Source organism: Ptiloglossa arizonensis, chromosome 8, assembly GCF_051014685.1.
Source record: "Ptiloglossa arizonensis isolate GNS036 chromosome 8, iyPtiAriz1_principal, whole genome shotgun sequence".
NCBI classification, from domain to species: domain Eukaryota; kingdom Metazoa; phylum Arthropoda; class Insecta; order Hymenoptera; family Colletidae; genus Ptiloglossa; species Ptiloglossa arizonensis.
The window spans coordinates 10,172,713-10,199,590 of record NC_135055.1 but is presented as its reverse complement, the minus strand read 5'-3'; the positions used below and the strand labels follow the sequence as shown (position 1 = coordinate 10,199,590).

Genomic DNA, 26,878 nt, shown 5'->3' with positions numbered 1-26,878 from the left:
TGTTCCTATTTTGTTTACAAAAACATACACTTTTATTAAAATATTTCCCTACCGAGTAAACTAGCATTGATGGTGGTGATTGTCAAAACAATATATTTTATGTATGTGTTTAAACTGAGACTTGTCAGTGCAACTGGACAGGTGAAAACATTAATTTGACCTTCGAAGAGAGTTATTAGCAACATGACTGTTTGATGGTGGTTTGCAAAATTTCGTTCTGGAAAATTGACTCTTAAAAATAAGGAAGTACGTATTTTTGCCTACAAAACACGTGTCAAGATTAGCTATATACATCTGTGGTAATGAACTTCAAACATTTTTGGTCTTACGATGCAAATCTTCCTTAGAATAAATGTACCAATGTATAATAGTAAAAAATAAATAAAATAATTAAGTAAAAGCAAATCACAAGAACAAAATATTAGGTTGTAGTTCATAAAATTATCACTTTCGTTGGTGAAAATAAAAACACGTATTAAAATTAATCTGCTCGGAGTGACTTGAAAATACATGTCCATATTTCAAGGGACAAATCTACACATTAAGATGAGTTAAGTTAAGACGAGTTCTATATACCTTAGTTTTCGAGTTATGAACGATTTAAGAAAATATTTAAAATTCCACGAATAGTTTCAAATCAATTTTGTATCCTTTCTCGTAGATCGTGTATAGTTGAGAACTGGAAAGATGACTTCTGGATTAACCGGAATGTAGTACTGTGTTATAGAGGAGTGTAGACAGCGTCGAGGAAAAGCTAAACTAAAAGCTAAAAGGAGTTGTCCACTTACATCAGTTGTGATGCGACGATGACGCCTCGATGCAAGACACTGTTACTATTGGCTAAATTGGGCAAGTGTTGAAGTCTATCGTGTGACCAGGAAGCGGAAGAAATGAAACACGACAAAGTGAAATGCAGCAATAGAGTTCGCGAAAGTATTTTAGATACGTGTTCCCCCATGACTTTTTAGCTTGTAGACACGTACTTCCGAATTATCCTGTAATAGGTTGCTCGATAAGTTTTGTCCTTCACGTGCAAAATTTCACGTAGATCTGTCGACTCATTCGTATAATTGCAGTTCAAAATTGAAGTGCCATAGTATATTTTTACGATGGAAAAATGGACAAAACTTATCGAACAATCTGGTACATTATTGTGTATTGAAGAAATCTTCTTTAGAATAAATGTACCAATTTGGAAAAAGAAAAACAATTTGTTTAGAATAATATGAAGTATAATATTACTGTACTTAATTTGTTTACAATAATATGAAATATGATACCATTGTACTATGATTTGTTTACAATAATAGTATACAGTAGAATATAACGTAGGAAGATGATCAATTATTGTTACAACAAATGTATTAAAAATATATATTTATACATTTATTTTCTCGACGTTCTCTGCCCGATTACTGTTGGTTTCACGGTTCTGATATTGATGTAACTTGCGTGCTTGTCAACATTAATGCAGACGTTCCCGGCCTCGGGTGAAAATTTGCTATGAAAAAGTAAAGATGCGTATGTATACGTCACCGAGACTTTGAGCCACGTCGTTGCGTGTCAGGCGCCGATCCTAACGCGGGTGCCGCGTCGGTTCGAGTGTGGAATCTCTTACTTATTTATATGTGCTCAGTTAGCTCGAAAGGACCCTTTTGACCTTACCTCGCTTCAGACTCCCTTCCATTCATTGTAGCTCACCTAAGGCTGCATTCGTATTTCTTGGAAAACGTCGACATCGGATTTTCGCCGTCGGCAATCTGACGTTCCCTTCACGTTCGTTCTACAGACACTGCACAGAATGACTTTGAAAGAAAATAATAGAATGAAGTAAATATCGGTTGGTGATGTGACGTCATTATTGGTAGAATTATGCATCTGTTAGGTGTTTTAAGACATTTTAATGAAATAGATATTAAATGTATACAATATATCTCGGTTCGTTTAGTCCAATCACAAAATTCAAGTTTTCATTCTTGGGATTCAAGAACAATGAACTTGAATGAACTTGAACCAAGAGTTTGACTAAAAGGAACAAATTATGAATTAGAAAGAAATTAGAAAGGGTTTTCATTGCAAAAACGAAACATAAGTAAGTAAACTTGATCTGATTTTTAGTTTATCCTCTCGAGATGTTTTTAGAAAATCATAAACAGACTTATTTATGAATGTATAGTACTTTCTTCAGTTACGTGTATATTTTCTAAATATTTGTATATCGAACAAAGTTTTCTTTTCATAATTGAATACGTATGGATCTTTCTAACTTCGATTGAGTTTTGCAACGAAGATTCTACACCAAATGTATTCCAGAGAGAAAGGAAGATCAGTCTTGGTAGCGATTGTTAATCGCACCGGGTCAGACGTTTTAGTTAGCCTTCGAGTGGGCTGTGACTGAGAAGAATCACTCGATACTGTACACAAACTCTTTATCGATGATACGATTTTTCTTTTTCTCCGCAATGGAACGAATTAACTGCGAAAGTCGAGGACTTACAGCATTCGGTTTACCGCTTCCTTATTTCGTTATATTTTTCTAGACATTTTCCTACAACTCTCGGTGGCAAGAGAATCATCAGAAAACAAAGTAAAACGTTAGACGAGGCTACGATTCTCGTTTGCGGAAAACTCGTTTGTTATTGAACACGTGTCCCCGTCGACCACATCCATATATAAGTTGCGGATGACTCAAATATTCGACAAGTATAGATATCTCGGCGAGAAATTCGTAAATTACGTTCCAGACTCACAATGCTGCATAGCAGGGAGACCTGGGGGACCAGGATGAAACGATACGAGTCTCATGGGAACCGTCTCGCAGAAGATATACCAACGTTCCCCGCATCTTATTGAATAACAGCGTTACCATCAACCGCGCCTCTTCACCTTTCCCTTTGCTCCTGCTAGTCTTCACCCTCTGCCATTTGGGGAATATCGAAGCGAAGCTCAGGACAAAGAGGAAATCGATTTTTCCTCGTGGAAAAACACTCGTCTCTTTATCCGTGTATTGTGCGTTTACTGTTTACACACTGAAAGTGTTTATTCAATTTTGTATTACGTCGAGAACACTTTAGTTTATTTTTTCTTTTTTCCTTTCGGAGGACTTCAATATTATATTCAATGTTTCTTCTTTTCTTCGGTGACACATTCGAATCTATACTTTTGGAAATTAAACATCAGTTTTATTCGAATAAACTATCGTTCGATTTTGTTACGTCTGATTTATCGATTTAATTTATTTCTACATTTTTGGAACTTGGGTACGAAGAGTTTGCGTCAGATTGTTGCACGTGTTTGTTACGTATAAATTGCTTTCTCAGAATTTCTCTAATCTTGTGTATACAAATAGTGGGATCTACGATGTTAGAATTCGGATCAAATTTGAGGCACGTCAAAACTGAACGTAAATTAGAGGTGGGTTCAATCTGGAATTGGTTTGACTCATTGGACTTAAGGAGGGTTCGGATTAGAAGTGGATTAAGATTGAACTAGGTATGTCTGAGATATCTTGACGTATCTAATCTTGCGCTTTACTCTTGTTTTCACAATTAATTGATGGATTATGTTTGGAAATTGCCCTACTTTTCTCAACGTAATCTTCGTCGATAACAATTTAATGAAATGTTAAATAAAATTTAATGTTTAAGACGTTATACATTTTACGGTTCTGTAGGATTTTTACGGCGTAACAATAGAAAATAAGGTCTTTAGAGACAGCTAGAGGTTCGGTGTCGAAAATTCCAATTACTTTAATAGCATCAATAACGTACTTTAGTAGATTCCAAAAACCTTTAAACAACGCCCACCTGGAACATGCTGGCCGAGGTAATTTAGGTAACAAAAGTCACACGGTTGGGAAAAATATATAAAGTAAGCATTTTTCGTAGGAGAAAAATACTAATAGCTGATTGGTGCGCCTGTTGGTCATAAAAATGTATAAGAGTATAAGAGTATACTCTGTATAAAGAGTATAGAGACTAGAAACCGGGAGACTTGACCAACAACCACCGTAACGACCAGTACCGCTGTCAATCTATCTAACATTCCAACCTCAGCTGTCAATCTATCTAACGTTCCAACCTCAGCTGTCAATCTATTTGAATTAAAGTGATTCGTATTCAAATTCGAGCGATTTAATTTAATTAATTTCACAAGATAAAATGGAACGATACCAGAAAGTATCTTTCACCGAGTTGCTCCAGAGCAATTATTATTTTCGCACATAATAATTTATAATAGGAATATAATAATTACTGAACATAATAATTTATAATAGTAATATAATTATCGAACATAATAATTTATAATAGTAATATAATTATCGAACATAATAATTTATAATAGTAATATAAAAGTCGAATTCTTTTACTTTTCTAAGTATTTAATATATGTATAAGTGAACGAAAAGTATTGTGGCATCTTGACGTTGCCAGCATGTCCCTTGTTCGTCGTTTCCAGAATTAATACGAATATTTGGAATACATCAGGATGGACTTTAGTTTCTTCACATTCTCCTGTGCTTTCACTTTTCTGGTATTCTGCTATTTTATGTCTCCTCTGGTATTTTATGATTTCGCGTTTTATTCTCGAGCGATCTTGGACGCAAACATGTGACGACCAGATTTGCGCGAGAGTAAACGAGTGGCAGTTTCCAGAGTTTCCTACCTTGCCCTTTTCCTACTTTCCTGCGATTTTCTCCACTTTCCAGTTCTGTTTTCTATCTTTTGCTATCCTACGTTTGTCTCCGTCTTTTCCTACGAGTTTCAAGGACCCGTTGTCCACTGCCGCAAGGCAAGTCAAGAGAGATCAGTGTTCGACATAGTAGAGTCCAGCTCGCGCTCGAGTTCCGTTTAACAGTGTCCTGGTCACGCATGTAGCAGAAAAACAGCTTAGATGTATTGTTAAATAAATCGGAGTATTTGTAAGAAGTGAAGGCGTAGTTATTTTTGGCCTTCCAATCTTTCATCTTTCAGTATTGTGGCAGCAACTCCTAAGTTCGTCACTAGAGTGAAATTCAAGTTCTCATACCATCTCTGATGGGTATAATAGGTTGCTCAATAAGTTTTGTCGTTCGGTAAGAAATGGAACAATCAGTTTCGTCGTTTTAGTTTTTTAAAGATGGTACTACTGTTTGATGAACGTGTGTGTAGTTTCATGTAGATCTGTCGACTCATTCGTATATTTACAGTTGTTCAAAGTTGAAGTGTCATAGTATTTTTTTACAATGGAGAAAACGACGAAACTTATTGAACAACCTAGTGTATACGATCCTTTACCAAGTACCGAATGTCCTGGCGTATAATAGGATGCTTGACGAGTCCACTACAGGTCCAGGATGAAACGTTCTCTCTTTCCTTTTTCCTATTTCTTTTTTCTTTATCATCACACACTAGAAGTCCGCTAGAGTATATTTTGGTTGCTTGTATCGAGCAACAATAGAGATATAACCAACAAAAATTTGCTTCTCGATTATAATAATTTATGTTTAATTCACAGCCTCATCGTCTTCGTCACATTATTATCGTAAATTATTTTTTGATGCAAATAAATCCAAACGTAGCTGAAACTTTTATAAAATATGTCTCAAGGCTAAACACGTGTAGAAATTACAAAGTACACATTAAAATACAGCCAAAGTATACAACGTATTTACAAGTTATATGTATATATTAAACATCACTGTTTTTAAATCTATTAAATCTTGTTACAGCTTGTGTAAATATATTTATATCGTACCGCGTACCTTCAACGATCTCTCGAGACAATAATTTGATGGAGGAACAGCGTTACGTCTCAAATAAAATCACATTCACGTTCAATCATCTTTCACGACCCTACCGCAACGTCTTGTGACAAAGATAAAGGTAATCTTTCACGATTATCTTAGCATTCTACGTAGTATATTACGATGCTTCAAGATTTTTGATTTAAAACTATTTAAGTTGTTATTTCAGATGTACTCAAAGTAAGAATGTGTTTTTATTTTGATAATTACCAGAGAAATTAAGGTCGCTTTTTTTAAGTCACCGCGGATGTTATTTACCATCGATTATTTTCTGATTTCGTATAATCTTCGTATATTCTCTGAATCACTTCCATAGTTTCCATATCTTTTTTAACCAAATGAAGTATTAGTAATACAATTATATGTATATGTATAGTATATTTTTATCTATAATTAGGTTTACCAACCTCGAAGGAATATGGTAAATTGAGTAAAAAATGTTTAGTCAAGTTAGGTTTCAAATTAATATTATCAAATTTAGAAGTAGTTCTCGATTTTAATAACTTAAGTGGTTTGTTTTACTTTCACGTACGTTTTGTTCAAATTGTTTTTTACAATATTATACAATTATGTGATATAATTTATTAATTGTAAATAATTAATACTTGGTCAAAGCTAGATAACAGTAAATAACACGACTACGATACAACTCTGTACAACGTTTCACGATTCTTGGCTCAACACTGTTTTTCCCTCCGAAGAAGGAAAGGGCCTAACCCGCTTTTCCTCACTCCTACCACACACTCTCTTACACACTCTCTTACACACTCACTCGCTGCTCAGCAAATTTCGCCAACGCATCGATGGGCCGGCCATCGTCAACCGCCTTTTCGTTGGGCCTGGCCCCTTGCCAACTCCTGCTTTCTCTTTTATGGCCCTCTTCCGGACATAGTCCTTAAAACTATGTTCTCTTAAAGCTACATTTTCCTAAAAACCTAAACCTACGCGTTTTCCTAAACCTACGCTATCCTAAAATTACGATACTGTAATAATGATACAATAATAATTATTTAATGTAAAAGTAATTAAATACAACTATATATTGTGTTTACTTTGTACTGATGTAGTATTATTCTTCCCGCTGAAGAATCAAACGAGTCATTGATGTTATTAAATCGAAAATTGCTACTAACGTTGACAATATTGATTTTTTGACTCGAGTTGATTAGTTAGAGAAATTCGGATAATTTTTCAAAATTGTATCAGTATAATAGTTTATCTGTAACGTAAAACCATTTCTCGTTGGTGTGGATTTATAATTTGATAGGATGAAATCGTATTTTGGAAAAAGAATGTACATTTTTTTTCGCACAAAAATTGAATCCTTTTTTCATATGTGGAAAACTGCGTATCAATAGTTATCAAAAAGCAACAACTCAAAAAGTATATAGTTTTCAGTATTTGTACACAGTGTGTATAAATTTACCGAATTTTCGGATTCGTAAATTCTACTTATAATTATTTTTTATTCAATATACGCACTGAAAATCTGTAAACATTTTTTCATTACTCCGTATATGTTGTGCAAAGTTGAGAAGTTGATGAGTTTTGGAAGAAATTGTAATTGTGAATTGTCAGATGCTTTTAGTCAGATTTCGAAAGTCACCACACCAATGGAGTTTCTAGAGCTGTCTGCTTAGAAACTAGAATCTTAATTTGCAAATAAACAATATTTATTAAACAGTAACGAGAGATGTAAATTACAATTAAGAAGTGCTATTTTCTCAATATAATACTTTAAATTGTGTGTGCAGTAAATGATATAAGCATTCGGTGAGTCACGATAGATGAAATTGAATTTTTTCGAATCAAATTTGGTTTGATCTGATCTAATTTAATCTCCTTATTACTATGCATGGAGGAGTACATAATTAGATCAGAGTAAGTTAAAAGCAATGAAAATGGGGCGATTTCCTCATTATGGAACGAGATTGAATGCAATTGTCCTGGAGCTCTGAGGGGGTATTTCACAGAAAGCCCTTTGTTCGAGAAATCTGTTCTATGACATTGCCATGAGTTTTTATGCTGCGTATGGGCTTACAATGGGCCAAGTGCTGCAGAGAGTGGTACGACTAAACTCTTTTCTAGAGAAAATCAGTTGACATTTTTCAACTGTACGCAAGACAAGAGGTGTAAGAATAAATTGTTCTTACAGAGCTTTGTTTTTGAGGAATTCAAGTTTGAAGGTTCGTTGAGTATACGTGACTTGGTTAATATGTTATCCCATTATTCGTAATTTCTATTTGAGTTTGGGTTTCCAAATATTGATGACGGTGTGGTATTGTAGGGAGAAAAAGACATCAGTCCTGATTATGGGAATTACGGTACCATGGGTAAGGGGAATGTGAGCAGCGTCGAGTAATTTTTGCTCAAGGGGGCAGTATGGTTGGTCTTGTTAAAAAGTAATACGTATTATAAATCAATATTAGAGCGAAAGTAAACATTTGGTTGATATAAATTTCGATCATTTAATTTACAGTAGTATATACTATAATAAACAGTGGTAATTTAAAAAAAAATTATCCTTGTTTGCGTTTGTGATGTCATTGATTTCAATGATTATTTCTCGATATGGACTATCGGTGTGCACGATTCCAGCCAAACTGAATGAGGTGCAATAAATATTAAAGAAAAGTATACATCTCTTTAAGAAAACAATGGATACATTTTGTCAGTAAGCTGTTATAATATTTACCAAGAAAATTTTTTTATATCTAAATTTGTAACTGACCAAAAATTGATTAACTTTTGTCTGAAATACTTTTTTCGTCACGCTATTGGAAGTATCTGAAAAATCATGGAGAGTTATGTGCCACACACTGTATATAACTTCTTTTGAAATGAATGAAAATTCATTTTTATTTATTTTTAAATTAAATTATTTTTGTTCCTGAAAGGAATTTTACTCTACTGGTAATTATGTAACCAATGCTTTCCTGGCATATTGTAAAAAACTAGCAAAAATTGTTCTCCTGTACTACGTATAACTATTGTATTATATAAAAGTAATATGTTGCATCTACGCCAATGTAGATTGTGTGCGTGAGAATAATTGTACCTTTTCAAGGCAGAAGTAAAGAATAGAAATAACATGTTCCGGCTACATAGATACTAAGCACAAGTAGATACGATGCGCAATGATCAGACACAGAAATGAGTAGCATAACGCGTCATGGTCAGACGCAGAATTGAGTAGCATAACGCGTCATAGTCAGACGCGTGAGGATAGTTGTATTAAATTGCACACGTACCGGATTTGATTTTCCAAATTCATTTTCTCGAAAACGAAGACCTGTAAGAAAAAATTTCATTTCACATTTTCCATTTATTTTTGCACGTAGAATTATCCCCCTATTCAGTTGTACCGTTTCAAAATACCCTGTATAAACATCATTAATCGTTTGCTCGTACATCTTGCTTAATGGTATAATTTTTCATGGTATTAAAGTAAATGAATAATGTAGCGTGTAGTGAATAGTATCTAATAAATGAAACATAAAGTCAATTATTCGGAACAACTGTACACGAGCGCGCCTAATACGCCTGACATTCTTAATTCAGTTATTAAAATTTTCATGGTTATTACAATTTTGAGGATAAATTTGGTTTAGTTTCAATATAAAATGAACACGTTATTCCGTGTTAAATCCGTCTCTATTTGACCAAGTGTAACTTGGTTAGTCCCAGTTTAATTGGATCAGACGTTTCTTGTCCAATGTAATTGACACGTGTCACACGTCGAATTAATCTTACGCGACGAATGAACAAGGAGATGTGAAAATACGCGCATTGTACAATAACTCAGTTTGTTAAAACTTAACGCAATATAATGCACGTAAAACTTGGAAAAGAAAAAACGGAGATAGATGATTGTCGATTGAATAAAGTTAACAAGGAATTTAAAATAATCATAATGCGTAACTCAAAGAACGCGTCTCGTACCGATCGTTTAAAGCGATCCCTAAAGTTGCTAATCATTTTAAGTGAATCTTGATGGAAGGGAACATTAATTCCTTGACAATCGAATGGAATATAGAGCAATTATTAGTTTGAAGAGATCGTACATAATTCATACGAGCACGAGCAGCGAGGCTGGAACGAACGAGGATCGTGCACAAACGTTCGATCCACTAAATTATCGCTGCGTCGCATAAGGATCTCGGCAGCCGTACAGTTTCGCGGTTTCACAGCCTGCGAACTGTGAATTTGGTGGAGTAGCGAGAGTAACTTCGTTTCCATTTCCGTTGTAACGTTGTCCGATGCTCGACGCGAGAATCGAGACAGACGAGTACTCCTATATACACCTCGCATAAATGTGCAGTTATTTGACTGCATTCAGTGCGCAAGGTGTACCTCAAATGCAAATACTCGGATAGCCCATTCTACGCTTACGACTTCTATTGTTCTATTACCGTCTGACCACCCTGTTACCTCCCTTATTCCGGTGGTCTGAAGCCAATGATGTTCCTACAACTTTGGGTAACTTCCCCGACGTTACTTCGTTACGAAGTCTACCTTTTGACATTGTGAGATCTTACGGCGATCTCCTGTTTCCAAATGCTAAAAGGAAACGTTTCTTTATGAATTTTTTTTTTCAAGCTTTGTATATTTATTTATCGATACTAGGTTGTGTAATAAGTTTTATTGTTTTTTCCATTGTAAAAAGTACTATGACACTTCAACTTTGAACAACTATAAATATACGAACGAGTCGATAGATCTTCACACATGTTTATCAAACAGTAGTATCTATATCTTTAGAAAAATAAAACAACGAACCTAATAGCTTCATTTCTTATCGAACGACAAAACTTATCGAGCAACCTATTAATCAAGAAAATATATTCTTTGTTTCTTTTAAATTGAGATGCTTTGGTGAGTGAAGAGTTGGTTGCTCGAAACAAGTACGTGTTCAGTTCTGAATATGGATTACAGTTTGTTAATTTTATAATTAGTGGCATACACTGGCGTTTGCGCAGAACGAGACGAATCGTCTAGAATAACTTTCTCTAACTTTTTTGAACTTTCAAAAGTTACATTTGTATATATATAAAGGAGTTTTCCTTTCCAACTAGAATTTCCCTTACCTTTCTAAGGGCCTATTTTTTGCGCCTTTAGCGCGTTTTCTCGGAACGGTGAGGTACCAAGATGGAGAAATCGAAAGTTTAACAACGCAGCGGAATTTCCTTCAGGCCAGCTACCCGAGACTCATCGGTCTCGGCTCTCTGGACCTTGTACAGGATGCCTTCCTGAAATTCTCGGTTTAGGATGTACGCAATTAGGTACTTAGGCAGCGACAGGAAGCTAGATAGCCATACTTGGGAGAAAATCCGAAAACATACACTTCCTCGGAAATAGCTTTCGTTGACAAAAGCATCCATGAAGTATCTTTGTAAAATTAACATTTCCTAAAATTGTATGGCCAGTCGTTACATGAGAAAAAAAATGCACTTTTGGGGTTTTTAACTTTTTAAATGTTAAAGTTTGAAGTTCGATGTAAGTACAGCTTTGACTGGGACCCCGAAAACGAAATATGTTAAAGATACTTTGAAATCGTGGTGCTTTAAAAAATAATAGTAAAATTTTAGAGAAGAAATGAAACTCTTCTTTAAATAGAAGAAATATATAATTAGTCTGTAGCTGTGTCAAATTTAGCGAAGGTTTATTAGTGCCGAAGTTTTTATTCCGAAACATGGTAAATATTTTAATATAGTTTGATACTAAAATTTAGCGATTAATTTATTAAACAAGAATACGAAAGTACAATCTGTAATTTTGTAATGGACTTTTTAACAGGGATTTTACATCCACCAAGGGTATCGACTTTACTTGCACATCTTAATCATCTTAAATTTAAAACTTCGGGAATATATTCTGAAAACCACTAAAGCAACGTAAAAGAATTGATTTTTTGTCGAGCTCTAAGTCAAAAGGGGTTTAGGGTTTTTTTTTTGTCTCCTAGATCGAAAAATATGCAATATGTGGGATTTTTTAAAAGAAGAGTACACGATGTGATAAAAATTAACTTTCTTTGCTAATTAGTTTGAAAAATGTCAAAACTATCAAAGACATTACTTATAGTATTTCTTGGAGTTCAATCTAAATAAAAAAACATATTTCGTTGATTATCGGAGCAAATAAGCAATAGTAAGAAAGTTTATTTGTGTACACACAATATAGACGATGTTTCTAACACGTTAGGACCACGAACAATTATACTGCTCATTATTCGTTAGATTGTTCTATCGAAGTTTATTATTAGTATTTTTTTTTTGTCAGTAAAATTGTTTTTTACGCGAACCTTGAATTTGTTATTATGTCGTTAATTTCTGGTTATAAATTCTAATTGTAATGCGATCGATAGTCAAATCTATCCTAGTCGATCGAAAGTGACCTATATATACAAACAGTCGCAAGACGACGTATTCATGCGAATATTTGTTCCTCGTTAGCGTAGCATATTATCGTTACGCTTGGAAGAATACAAATGGTCCATTTATTTCTCTTTCTGGCTAAATTAATGTGCTACAACCTTCCGACGTTTCTCAGCACTGCCATTTCCACTAATATTCAGACTCCACGCTCTGAGTAGTTTCTATTGTTATTCCCTGAGAAAAAATATTTTACCGCGTACAAGTGAAGTTACACTTTAGATGTTATGCTATCTCTGTAAAGAACATCATTTCAACGATCTTCGGAAAATTGCAACAACAGTTTCTTCTGATCTGAAACGCTAAGAAAAGGTGATTCTTTATGAATGTTTTCTTTAAATGTTATCGAAATATTAAGAAGTATTATTCTTTGAAAATATGATGATCAAGGTGAACAAAAAAACAATTGTCCACGTGTCTCTGATTTTTAAAATTATATCAATCTGAAACAAAAAATGGCATAGTTTTGCGTATAGTATTGGTGTGGCTGTACTACAAAGATGAAAAGTTACAAAGACGAAAGGAAAGGAGTGAAACAAATTTGTTTAAACAAAAGAAAATTGCGTGTCACTTTTGATGAAAATAGCGGTAATTCGTCATCAGAGTTTTTAGAAAAAATTGAGTTTTTTTTCAGAAGATCGTGTCAGTTGTCTTTTATAAAAAATAACAAGTCCGGTGGTATCGTACTTTCTCACTCGTATAGTACCGTATACATTAGAACATTTGGACCAACTTTCGCAGAAATGAACATATTTCGTTTATAATTAATATATGTCGAATAATAATAGATTTGGTTGTATCTTAAAGTTCGTTTCTTTCGATTTTTTAAAATGCCACCTGCGTAGCAGAGTTCATTGTCCTCTCCCGATTTAATTCACGCTTCTTCGAGATATCTCTCTTTACTGTCTGTTTTTGCGAATGGTAAGATACGATGCAGTTAATGGCAATTGATAAGTTTTATGGACCAGATGGTACGGAAGGAAGGGAGAAAGATGAACGAGGCGACATTTATTGCGGGCTTCGACGTTTGAGAAAATTTATCAATGATTAATGTCGAATTGGTGGTTGGTTTTTGTTCTCTGCTTTTTGCTTCGGTATCGTAGATTCTTTCTCATCGATTAGGTATAGCGCGGTGTAACTGTTAGGAAATATGAGTACAAAAAGAAGAAATACTATTCTTCGTACTTTATTGAGGGTTGTTTACGCGAACGAGACGAACGGTTCATATCAATGCTGAACACTTTCGAAGGGCTTGTAATTTAAAATAAGATTCGTTCAACAGTTTTACAATAAAGTATACTTGGAAAGGATGGGTTTTTTCAATTTACGTGTACATTGAAATTGTAGTTCATTGATTCGTAAAGTAACAGAAAATTGCATTTTATACGATATGGACAATTTTTGTGCGCGATAACAGGTAATAAATAATGTGTAACAGATATTCTTACCATGAACGAGATTGGTAAGTTAGTTTGCGCTTTTCTTCGTAAAAAGATAAAAAGGAAAAACGTATTGAAATTGTCGTTTGTTCGTTGATTCGAAGAACGAAGATAAATGCTGTCGTTGAAATTTTAAATGTCGTTTCTGTGCCCTGTCGTTGTTAAATTATTATTAAAATTCAGGAAATGTAAATCGATTCGTATCGAGTAAAGCTGAATTTAGAATCCTTGCCACACCGAGATACGTAACGTATAATATACATCTTTGAGAATATATTCTTGGAGCAATCCAATTTCTACGTAATTACAAACAAGTTTAAACATAAGCACGATGAAAAGTGACCGACTTGACACGCTAAGCTTGTAGGCTAAATTTTCTGGAAGCTGCTCACGACAGTTCTCGTCGTGCGGATTTCTACTACGGACTTATAGATGCAAGATATTTCACCGCTCGGTAATTTTCGCACGTAGAAGAATGTTACTCGTCGGTGGTGAAACAAATGAGCGTTTTGTATCTTCGCGGCTCTAAAGCCTGGCAATTCAGGGAGAAGTTTCGGCATCATAGCCAGCTCTTATTCTTTCCTTCGCACTCCCCTCGTTCTTGTCTTTGACTCCTCCCCATCTATAGCCTCTTTTCGTCTGTTCTTCCACAATCCGAATCTCGACATGAAATAAGAAGAGAGTAAATACTCCGAGTCGTCTCCGAGTACATGGGCGTTTGGCACGAAACCAAATTCCACCGGCAGGAGGTATATTATCGCTGGAAAGCGAACAAGTATATATACAGTGTCCCCTTTGAAATCATTTTCGTAGCTTATTTCGAAGCGATGACGATAACGAGATTTTTCGCTGAAAGCGGCTACCCCGTGAAAAGTAGGACATGTACCCGTTAGGTATTTTATTATTCAATTAGTTCTGGCAATGAATTTTCGGGTGTAGGATTTTCGAAACGCAGACTACGGTATACTGGCGCACTATGCGTACAAAACAGATGGAAAAGATTCGGTTGACGTTGGTTGATGGTTGGTCTGTGGTCGTAATATTTGTCTAAGATTTTTCATTTAAGAACACACGTTTAAAATCGTATCATCCATGTATTCTGGTCCAGATTTCAAAATTAAATAGTATTACGTTTGTTATTTGTACTCATTTTATTTTCAGATGTCTGTTACACTGTTACAGGTGTCCCAATCGTCAATTGTCTCATTCTCTAACTGTGTAACGTTACGATACAGTATTATTATATATCGATCGTTAATAAAGTTAGCATGTTTGTTTCGTTTTACAGGACAGATATTTCATGGTATTATTTGTAAAATAATTACACTCTTCGTAAGACTATGATTCTTTTACGTATTATTAAAAATGATAATTTGTAATTAATAATTAGGAAACAAGTTACTCGTTCTGGACACGTTGTTCTTTTAACCTTACTCGTGTCAGTTTTATTCCGTTTCCCCGAGCGTATAAAACTGTTTTCCAGTTCTGTGTTTTTATATCGCTCTGCAAGTATTTAATTGTCTGTTTCATTTGAATAATACTTAATTACGGAATTAAAATAATCGTATAATTCTTTCGCGGAGATTCCCTGAAACAAGGTCAAAAACGTTTTGAGAAATGTTCCGCAAAACTATACAGGATTGCTCTCTTCGATGAAAGAATTGCATTATTAATTTCGAAACGTTGCATTGATTATACGATAGAATTAATTGGATTCACAGAAGCCAGTGAACAGCTTCGAGGTGACCGATCGAGGAACTTTCGATTAATATATATTCTTTTCCTCCCTCCATTTCTTTGAGAACGTAACGGTCAGCAAAATACAAAGTCTTTTTCTTTCGTAACACTTGCGACGTATCCACGGAAAACCTTTTAGTTTGCTTCCTTCTCGTTAGTCGTATAAAAGAGTTTAAGGTCATTTGGCAGCGTTACGTATCAGCTTATTTTCACAAGGTCCCACCGGATACGAGTCTTTCATGCGAGTATATGTGTACCAGTTAAGTAGAAGTGTTCCACACAGGGAGAATTCGCGAGCCGGAGTCTACCAGCCTTAATCCACGGAAACTTACGTCGATACGCATAAATAGTCCTGTGAAAACGCGTTTCAACCCTTAAGCCAGAGTTTCCCTGGTAGCTACGCGGTAGCTGAATACAAGCGAACTGTTTCCCTTTTACCGAGTGTTCGTGCATGGCTCTTTTTGTGGCCGACACGCCAGGCACGAATACCGTGAAACGTAAATCGTACGGTGGATAATTGAAAATGAAAATGGAAACGGTGTTACGTCGCGCTGTTATTTACAAGCAGCACGATCTTAATGAATCTGGAATGTTTGCCCGCGAGAAAAATGTCACTGGTATCAGCTGAAAAGGGTTCAATTCCCGTTGAAATTGGTTATCGGATTAAACTCATTTCGTATCCACGTGCTTTGACCGAGCCACGCCGGGGAGTGAAACTTGCCGCACTTTGTCGGATCAATTTGTAATTAGCGGATTAATCGTACCGCATTTGTAACCGAATTCCTCGGTGACCTATAATGCCAGGAAATATTGTAATCGATGATGAATTGTTCAAACGTGTTAAGTGGACAACCAACGTCGAAGTTTAATCGTGTCGACAAACTTCGTTCGATGACAGTGGTATAGCCCAGTGTGTTGTCAGACGTCTGCACGATCCATCTCGTCCCGATAATCCTTCGCGAGTTCGGTTTTGATATATTTTGTCGACGAAGAATCAACAACTTTTACAGCTCACGTAACGTTCTTAAGATTATACAGGGCTTGTGTAATAATTCCCATCGGACGTAACTATTGTAGTTACTTATCGATCTCAGAGAAGATTGTTTTATACGAAACCTGTTGCATCCGATGGGACTCGTCGAACAGTGGTATTTCACCTTTCTTTGTATTTTAGTTTCGGAGATTTCTTAGGTGACTGAGCTTTTTAAGTGGCAACGAGTACGCGTTTTAATACTTCGTTTTCGTTAGTAACGAAATGAATTCGGTAACGAGCCAGAAGGTGACCCTAAAACGACTTTGGTAGGTTACACTACTTCGTAAACACCAGTAGGTGTTAATCGGTATAAAAGTGGACGCCAAATGTTTTGACCGCTCGAGGTCATCGGTGCGTGGCAAAGTGTAATTCGATTTATTAACGATTAACGATTACGTGCAATCGAGCCAGTGATCCACAATTACGATTATTAAGTAAGTAGTGGATTGCGGATTATATACATTTGTGGTGTATGCGAATACGGAAAAAAACATGGTAGACGTATCTAGAGAAATATTTCACGTTAATGTAATAATGTTGATACTTTAGTTCGAATAAATGTATATATTTTGTATACGTTTTCCACATGTTTTTCATATTTGCATACGCCATTAATGCATAATATCCGCAGTCTGGTAATCAGTAATGTAGTTTGTGATGTTCGATTGTTGTTATTGTGATTACTTTCATTCATCGTTCATCGGCAGAAATAATTGCACGATTAACGTCGGATGCTGCCATTATTTGGCTCACGATCAAAATATTTGGCGCTAAATACAGTACTGGTTAACTCCTTGCGTATAATGTATTGAAGACATTTCGAGCTCGATTTGCTACAAATCATCGAATTCTCGAATATAAAATCGTATAAAAAAAATACGGTGATCAATTGACAAAATTCAAGGTCACTTTGATAATACAAGGTACAAAAAAAGTGGAATGCTTCTGTTTCTTCTAAAATCAAGTAATTTCATATGACAACTGTTATTTACTCGTTTTGTATAAGTGACGTGTAATATACTGTAGAAGAGTTTGGATTGAACTATATTATCAAAAAAATGTGAGAAATTTGGGACACTCTCAATCATATGAAAATGAATCTCTCGCACTATAATATATCGTGATACATCGCAATACATCATCTGTCAAAAATATTTCTTTACTCATGGGATAATCTAATAAATATAGATAGGTTGCGTACACACGATACATCACATTATAATTAAAAAAATGTCATTTCGTTCTTTGAACTTTTCTCGACGAAACATGTATTTTGGAAACCTAAAGCGAAGGTAGTATATTCGGGGAATATATAATACTTTAGGAGAAGAAAGCAAAGAATCGATCTCATCTTACGAAGTACAGTCTAGGCACTAAGAGTCTTCATTATTCCTTTGTTAGAGAAGATAGAGAAAAGACTTATTTACTTTCTTTTAATGTAAAACTTAATTCCCTTTTAGATTTGTATAATATTCTTTTTATATTTTTATAAATAGCGAATATATATATATGAATTACACGAATAGTTTGATCGAAACATTTAATAAAAGTTAAACTAATTGTAAGCTCATATTGCTACGTTTGTTTTGAATTAATTTGATTGTAAGTAGCATTACACACTGGTAATATTCAATTCGTTAATGCAACGTATTTAAAAAATTTGTTTCTTCGTTTTGGATTTCGGATAATTAGTATACTCCTAATGTTTCGTTTATTTAACAATTGAAATTGTAAATTTACTTGTTATTGTGAATTTCAGAAGCTTGGTAAAATCGTAGCGATTGTATTATTTAAAAACACACTACTATATCATTAAGTTTTTAACACGCGATAGCTATCGTAGAGTATAATGCATAAGTTATTTATTTAATGCTTGGGGATTCTGAGTCACCGAAATGATTTAATATTAAATTTAATTGAATTTCTCATTCGATATTGTTTCATTTACATTATGAAAAAAGTTTGCAAAGTTGCAAAAGTGCGAAAGTGTAAAGTTTTGTATTAATACGATAGAAATTGTAATGTATGTATAGAAAAAGGATATTGATCATTGGAGTAAAAATGAAATAATTACGCGTAAAAAGGTTGTCATATATGAGACTATATATTTATTGCACAGGAACAAGATAGAATATAATATAAAGAATTACAACTTTTAATATTAAGATCGTGTAATATTTATTCGAGCGACTGACTCGAGACTCGCTATTACAATTACTGCCCCGTGTCCAGGGCAATGATCTTTCTTATACCCCCGAGTTTGGGGCCTCGTGACTCGTGTCTCCATCTTGGGGTGATCGAGGGCGTAGACTGACCATCTGGCTGGTTCACGTTGGTGCCAGACGGTAAGTCGATGGGCCTCATAGGTCCCTACGCACGTGTCGGTACAACCCTCGACCAGTCTCGATCCCCCGCAGAGGATCGCTCGTACCCTTGCTCGGCATACTCTCTCTCACACGACACATCCACATACATACATACATCCACGTTTCTCGTTACCGTCTTACATGCACATACATATACATACATGTATCATTGTTTTATTGTTGCGTTGTTGTTATCGGTAACCTGTTGTGTATTAGTCGATGCGTAGTAAGGGCTTAAGCTGTAAATGAAAATTTTGTAAATGAAAATTTAAAAATAAATCACCGTAAATTTACTAATTATTCAAGAAGCAAGTAAAGTGAAAGCAAAGGAAATTACTGGTACTCGATTGTAATCTAACGTTAGTTATTGCGATTATTACTAATTAGTCAATGTGGGGCGGGTATGTAAAAATATATCACAGTCGAATTCAATTAATAAAATTCCTGTTTAATATTTAATTTGTTGTACAACGTCAATAAAAATAATTAAAATTGTAGTTTCTTATCGGGTTCCACATTTTACATAAACATGTAATTCCGAGATATGTAAATATCATGCTTAGCGATGAAAATTGTTAGTTCGATGTTACAGTAACATGTACTTATATCACATTACTGAGGTAAATCATTTTTATCATAATATACATATTCATACGTATTTACAGCATTAATTTTATAGCGAACGCACGTAAAATATTCAAATACTTTTAATATATTGCATTACTAATAAACGTAGTGACAAGTTGCGACAGAGATTTTCTTTCAAAGAAGGAATCAAATTTGGACACTTTCTTATTAACGCGAGCATTTACAATCAGACTTTCGATCCAGACAATTTTTACAGAACTTATTGTATGTAATACGTGCGATCTGCTCTAATCGAGCAGTTACGTAACTTTAAAAGTCTTTGGCTGTTTGAAAATGCTGTCATATTTTATCATATTTCGCATAGTAACATAATTTACATAAATATTATCACGTAGTAATTTCACTTGTGTACAAATTACAATGTGCTTAGTATAGTTAGGAACTCGGATGAAATGCAAATTGTTACAATCAGTTGCGACGATAAAATTATTCTAGTTTTGATTATCGAAGAGCACAAGATACTAAAAGTATACTTCACTTTTTCTTCGTATCGGTGATCAAAAATTAGCTGCGCGTACTTATTAATTGTTAGCTTAGTAAGCGTATTTGCATCGCGATGCGATCACTTGCATCACAATTAATCGTCTTAATTTGATAATTTAGGCGTTAAGTTTACGTCGAAGAATTATCATCAATTTGAATTCTTCGCCCGGAACTACGTTCTCACGTACACAACACGTGTCCAGAACCGTACAAAATTCGACTAAACGATTCAACGATGTTGTATAAAAGAAAAGAAACTAAAAAAAGTCTTTCGCGTTATTTTATACATTTCTAAATTGGAAACGTATCCTCGCGAAGCGCAACCATCGTCGATTCTATTTCACTTTTGCTTCCACCGAATCACACGGTGTTTGTGTACTTGCAATCTTTACCGGGTAACGTTTAACTTAATTTACAATTGCATGTGGTTGGAATGTATTAAGCTTAAGGATAGTATCCTCCTGAGCATTATCGTCACTATTTAAGAATACTATTAACGTGGCAATTGTGTGGTCATTCGGTTTTGGTAAAACCGTTGTTAAATATATTTAACCGCGTAAAGTTTCATAATTTCTCCTCGTTGTGAGTGTCGAACGATTCCGTCGATTTTCGATTCGAATCACCGTCGATGATCGAGGGAGACTTAGAAACCTAGCAACGTTGATATTTCTCTTTCGGTATAATTTCTAAAATTTATCGTTCGTTATTTATCTTGCGTATTCACAGTCAGGTGGAAGAGGACCACCGTGTCTAAAAGAACGTAGCTCGTATCGACGGTTTCCGAATTTATCTCCGTCATTCGCTGTCAGATAGACAACCGTTTGCTTGCCACCTGTCGACGTCTTTCTGCGCGTCGCCGTTGCTCGAATAAGAGACTTTACTGTAACTGTACATAAGCGAATTCCTATTCCGCGAACACCAGCTGACAGCCATGTAAATTATAGCTACCATAAGCACGACGAGATTGATGGAGAACAGAACGGACATTCGGTGAAACCAGATGGTCGACTGCATCGTCCAGGAGAGGTCCTTCAGGATGCACTGGGAGTCGTTAAAATTCGAAAGCTCGGAATCTTCGTGACAACTGACACACTCGGTGTCCGATGGTCCTGAACAAGTTAGACAGCTGTAGTGGCACGGGGCACAGATTGTCTTTGTCTCGTCAGAAACGCCATAAGTCGTGGTAGGGCACTCGTACACGCAGAGGCCGTTGTGGCGGTACCAGTTCGGCTTACACTCTGAAAAATTACATAAATTTTTGATGCTCCACGTCTGTTCTCCCTGAGTGTACACTGGACAGTTTGTGGTCTGTGTGTTGGTTCGTGTTCTATTGTGTTCTGTTGTGCGTGTGTCGAATAGCTTCCGAAGGTGTACGGATGACATTGATGGATTTATTTGTCGCAATACGTTCGACTTGTTCCAACTTCAGTTCGATTATAGTAAATTGAGTATTTGTATCAAAAACTTTGTCTTTAGACATTTTCTGAACGACTCGAGCAAGTTGCTCTACACTTAAGCACGGTTAACAATATTATTCCAGATGCTCGACTTAAAAACAAGTATATAAGCTTATTAGTTTTTGTGACAAATTCTGGAAATTTTTTTATTTTTTTATTTAATTTATACGTTTACGGATATCATTAATAAACACATTGAGCATAAAAGGTTAAAAGTCTTACGTAGATGTTCTCAACGAATCTCAAAGTTTTTGGATAGGGAATAAAAAATAATTTTTATTCAATAATGGATAAAAAGTTGTTCATCTTTTATTCGTTGTTTGAAATTTTTATTTCGATAAAAATTATGCTCGTCTCTGAGTTTGGAAATTACCTTTTTTCGAATACTTTAAGATTACATAATGTTTCTAAACAAAATAAAATACTTTGTACCCTTTTCTTTATAGTTTCAGTAAAGGTGAATAGAATGTCACGTATTCGTCAATGTCATTTTACCAATTAATGTAATGAACGTAGGTTTTCCTCGACGTTGATACTCGAAAGAATATTTTTACATCTACGTTTGTATTTCATTAATTGGTAACTCAACTTTCACCGACAGAAGACATTTATATATTTTTATTCATTCTGAAGTTACAATGCATCGTGAAAATTTCATTGCAAAAGTAACAGCAAAAGTAACCTTGAAGCGTTCGAAGTATCTTCGTTTATGTATAACAAACTCGCGTTAATTACGCGATATCCGTTTAGAAACCCTTCGATTTATATTTGAAACGATTCTTCGATTCAAGTGATACACCGTGTATAATTCGTTGACTTTTGATGTTCTACTTTCTAAAATTGTTCGAATTGACCGAGAACAATAAAGAGTTTTGCCAGCGAGGAAAGATCACCGATCTACTTCAACAGGATTATCTTTTGCTTCGGTAATTAGCAAAATCTGTTGAATGACTAAATCATTCATAAGTAACTTATAATTTCACGTTTCGCGGACGATATAGAACATCTTTAGATTCCCTAGCAATAACTGTAATTTGAATTTGAAATAATACGTAGATTGAGTGCAAGTTTGAAACACTTCTCTGGTATAAGATACACACGTTTAGAAGTAGTTCGATGAAGTTAATGTAAATGTTGGTAAATCTGATGAGATTGGAGCAAATATGATGGGTTTGGCTTGATCCGGAAGAATGAAAAATTTCGAATTACTGTTGAAGTTAGTGGTCATGAAATGATAATTAGCGATGCAAAAACATGTAATTACACGTAGATGTTTATTAATATATGACTCGAATAATTTTCGACCATCAACGCAAATACAAATACAAATGGAACGTTTCGTGAGAGAAAGCATCCGTGTGTGATTATTTTTGTGTGGGTTGTTGTGTTTGTTTGTGTTTCGTTTAAAGGTATTTTGAATGTAACTTATGCAAACATAATTAATGTTCTATTAGCTAAACATAAATGTTGCTTATAACTACGTACATAGGTAAACATATATGCAATAAACGATGTCGTTTGTACTAGACAAATAAATATAAATAAAGATATTTTCACGTGAATTAGGCCTCGGTGAATTGTAAATTAATTATTTCGTGGCGCGGCAAAGGTTTTACATATTTTTCTTAACTATTCTACTATTATTCTAATTTGTAAATCGTTTAGTGGATATTAAAAAGAATGTCTCGACATTTTATTCGCCCAGCCCTAATATAGATACAGTTTAATTTTGAGTAACTGTATATTCTTAGTGTTAATTTTCCAAAAAATGAAGCGTGACAGTTCTAAGTATAAAGTACCAACCTTACCAGCCACTATATCCAGTAATTATTATATAATATACATGTCTATTTTGCATGCTGAAGCATATATATGTATACCGTAAAATTTGTTGGAACAAATATGTGCACGTTGAACACGAAGTTGTACAATGTATTGATTAATTTCAAATTTAGGACAAGGACGGTAAAAATGCGTAAATTTCAACATCTGTAAAAAGTTTTTATTCGTACTCACAGCGACATTAAGGATATTCGAATAAATAATTTTTACTAGATTACTTTTCACGACATAGACAGACATAATCCACAAACTATTTCGAACTTGTATCTAGATATATTTCTAAAACTATTAACATTTAATATTCAAAAATATACATTATTAATGTCATGCCCCGATCGATATCGAGTACGATTTAATCGGACATATGTGCGATCAATTCGATTAATTGATAAACCAAGCAAGCAATCAAGCGTAATTAAAAGAATACAATCATAATCATTCCTCAATCGCAAAAGTTACAAAAAAATTAAACGTTTTCATGGAAACAATCATTGCAAGCACTACGCAAGTGTGAGTAAACAACAAAAAGCAAAATCATTAATTGTACGAACAAAGACGATAAAGCTTTTAATAGAAAAGAAAAACTTCGATGAATCGAAGTAAGTTGAATCCAGGTATACAGATATTAAATACATTTAGAACGTATTGAATAGTGTTCGAAAATAATACATTTGAATGCGGAGCAATCATACATCAGTATAGTACTATACTGAAATTGTAGTTTTCAATCGCGAATATAATAATAAGTAATTCTTAACAAGTGTATTTTAATCATAATTTTTAATCAATACGAATACTTAAAGTCGATTTAAACGCAATCATATTGAAATGCAAAGAGGACATCGTTTTTTAAATTATTATAGCGGAAAAGAATATTTCAGAATCTGACGGGAGTGATGTAAGCCAAGTTTATCTCATTTAGAGAAACGAATGTTTACAATACGGTATCGAATGAGATACCGCTACGATGCATTATAATAATATTTGTATGTAACAAAGTGATACCGTACTTATCGTTAAAAATATAATATCTTGCTGATACAAACAAGATTCAAAATTGTTTAATCATACAGTGCACGATTTTTTAGATTTTATTGTCATTCTATTTGTTCAATGGAAAATGATGTCAGAAGTACAGGATAAATGAAAAAAAAAAAAACATATTTTTGTTGTTACGCTTTTTCTTCAATAATTCATGTTTTATGTAATCGACGAGTATTTACAGAATACATTAAACGTGAAAAATTTATTGTACCTTTTTTTCATGCAGCAGCAACTACACGTAAAAAAGTTTTCTACAATTCGATTCTATGCAAGCTTAACAAATAATTACTGGTTTCTTTCAATATAATTTCAAATCAATTTAACGACACAATTATGTATGGTGCAAGATAATGAAATTTTCCAACGTTCTCGACTTACATCGTTCTCATTTCCAAAGATACTCTAACGTACCAAAAAACTGAGTTCTCTTTAGTCGTTAAACACAGTTATCTTTACGATTTCGCGTAACTGTGAACTTGCAAAGATTTGCAAACATTCGGTAAAAGCAATCGTGGTAAGAACTATCAGCACACGATACAGTTAGTGTTAATCGGTGGATATATACGTTCGTATTAATATCTCCCATGATTCAAACTACTCGACTCGAAGCAGCGCTTAGCAAGAGGGTACATATAGGAACATTATAGAACGATAGAGAAGTAAGACTCACCGTGCTGGTGAAGCGATCAGGGATAGGTCTTTTTTTATTGGTTGTACGTGTGTGGTTGTGGATGTGGATGTGGTTGGTGATGGTGGTTGGTGATGGTGGTAGTTGGCTGGTCTGAGAAAATCCGCACCGCAACTCGCCCACGGAGAGCCCCAAGTACCTAAATACGTTTTCAAAACCTGCTATGGAGTAGAGGGATAAAGCAACACGTGACACTTCAGGTGCAGCGAGTAATCCTTCTTTTTAGCTCTGCTCGAAGAGAATTCAATTTTGATCTTTTGGATAAACGGGCGCGTGTGATCTTTTTTTTTTCTCGCGCGAAAAGTTTTCAGACACTTTTCGCGGAAAGTAACTCAATTTCTCGTGTGGAAATTGCCGTGAAGTTTTCGCAAGATTCTTTTGTAGGCTACACGCGACAGTGGACTACCTCATCAATGGATATTTCATGGTGACTTTCTCATACGATCAGTTGACAACGATTTTCAACGGGAATTATCGATGTTGTTAAGCTCGCCAAGAAGCGATTTATAGACTCGTTCGAACGAGACGAATTCATTCGTTTGGAATGAAGATTTTGAGATGAAAACAAGTACGAGGAATTTATTAAGGATCTTCTCATTTTACGTACGCACTGGATTTATACATTTTTCTATAGACGCTCTTTTTCATTTTACTTCTGTATTAACATCGATTAGCGATTCCTTTAATATTTTAAATCGTTAGAAGTTTAATATAGGGTACAAATGGACGGTACAATAGTTTATGTACAGCTTACAGAACACGGTAAAGTTTGTAGAAAACAAAGCAATTGTATTATATTATTCCGAATATGTGAAAAATTTTTTTCTTCAAATTAATTATTTCATTTCTGTTCCAACGATCGATTGCATATACCTAACGCGTTCACGAATATTGCGATGAAAGAAGGAGGTCCAGTAGTTACGAACAATATTTATAGTTTAAACTGCTACTGAAATGTGACACTTCGGGGCGTACAATTTCGTTATCCAAGTTGCGGGTAAATTCAATTTTTATCCATAGAACGTTAAAGATTTATCCGATAAACAGGATACTGCTCGAGAAGTTGCGCTTGAGCGAGGAAAATGGGAAAATAAACTTGTGAAAACCACGACTAAATCCGCAAGAAAACGTAACAGGGAAGAATAAATTGTACCAATTAACGCGTCGTTGAAACACCGATAATGAAGAGATTAGAGATGTGAAACAACATTTGACACATAACATTTACAACATTTCCGAATAACTTTGAAAAAGTAAACATTACTTATCGAAACAACGGTGTTGTATTAATTATATATTAACGTGTACCTTAGCGTGACTACTCAAATGCTATTTGATTAATTGTCTATGATCCGGTTATTAATATAATTATAAGAGATGGTTAATAATACAAGACCAGATTGCAAGCTTCTACCGTTTCGAAAATAGTCATTTTCTCTAGTGTCTCTGTTATTTACAAATAACGATTAACCAAAATTACTTTTATACCATGTGCAAGTTGCGTAAAGTGCTATCGAAGAGTGAAATTACACACGCATGTTACTCGTAATAAAAATAGTAGGAGTACAGAGAGTTATCGATACAATTTTACGTTTGTATCGCATGCAGTAACATATACGATTTAGTAGCATCGCTGATAGACACCGTACTCGTAACGATGCTCCGTGCAATAATTTGTACAATTATCGTTGACACGAGTACTCGAACGATGCTGTAAAACGTTTGGGATGTGCGATGCGGGGTAGGGGCTCGTTGCTATACAACTGTTACCGCAATACGTACGATTTATCGTGCGATAAATCGTTACGTCTATGGCCACCGTGACACGAGACGTCTACGAGTACGGTTTAGTAACTTAAATCGCATGCAAAAACGTGCAACGTTAAACATTACGATAATCTCGAGAAGGGTCGAAGCTCGTAAGA

At 34.7% G+C, this 26,878-nt stretch overlaps 1 protein-coding gene across 2 annotated transcripts in view; it reads right to left on the bottom strand.

Annotated features, from left to right (window-relative positions):
• Positions 1-19,218: 19,218 nt before the first annotated feature.
• The window catches only part of LOC143150541 (furin-like protease 1), a 373,697-nt gene continuing 366,037 nt past the window's right edge, over positions 19,219-26,878 (bottom strand). For both annotated transcript variants that reach the window (XM_076318889.1, XM_076318888.1), the window contains one exon: positions 19,219-21,160. In XM_076318889.1, coding sequence (XP_076175004.1) covers positions 20,718-21,160 — 443 coding nt within the window. In that variant the 3' untranslated portion in view covers positions 19,219-20,717. The remainder of the gene's footprint in view (positions 21,161-26,878) is intronic.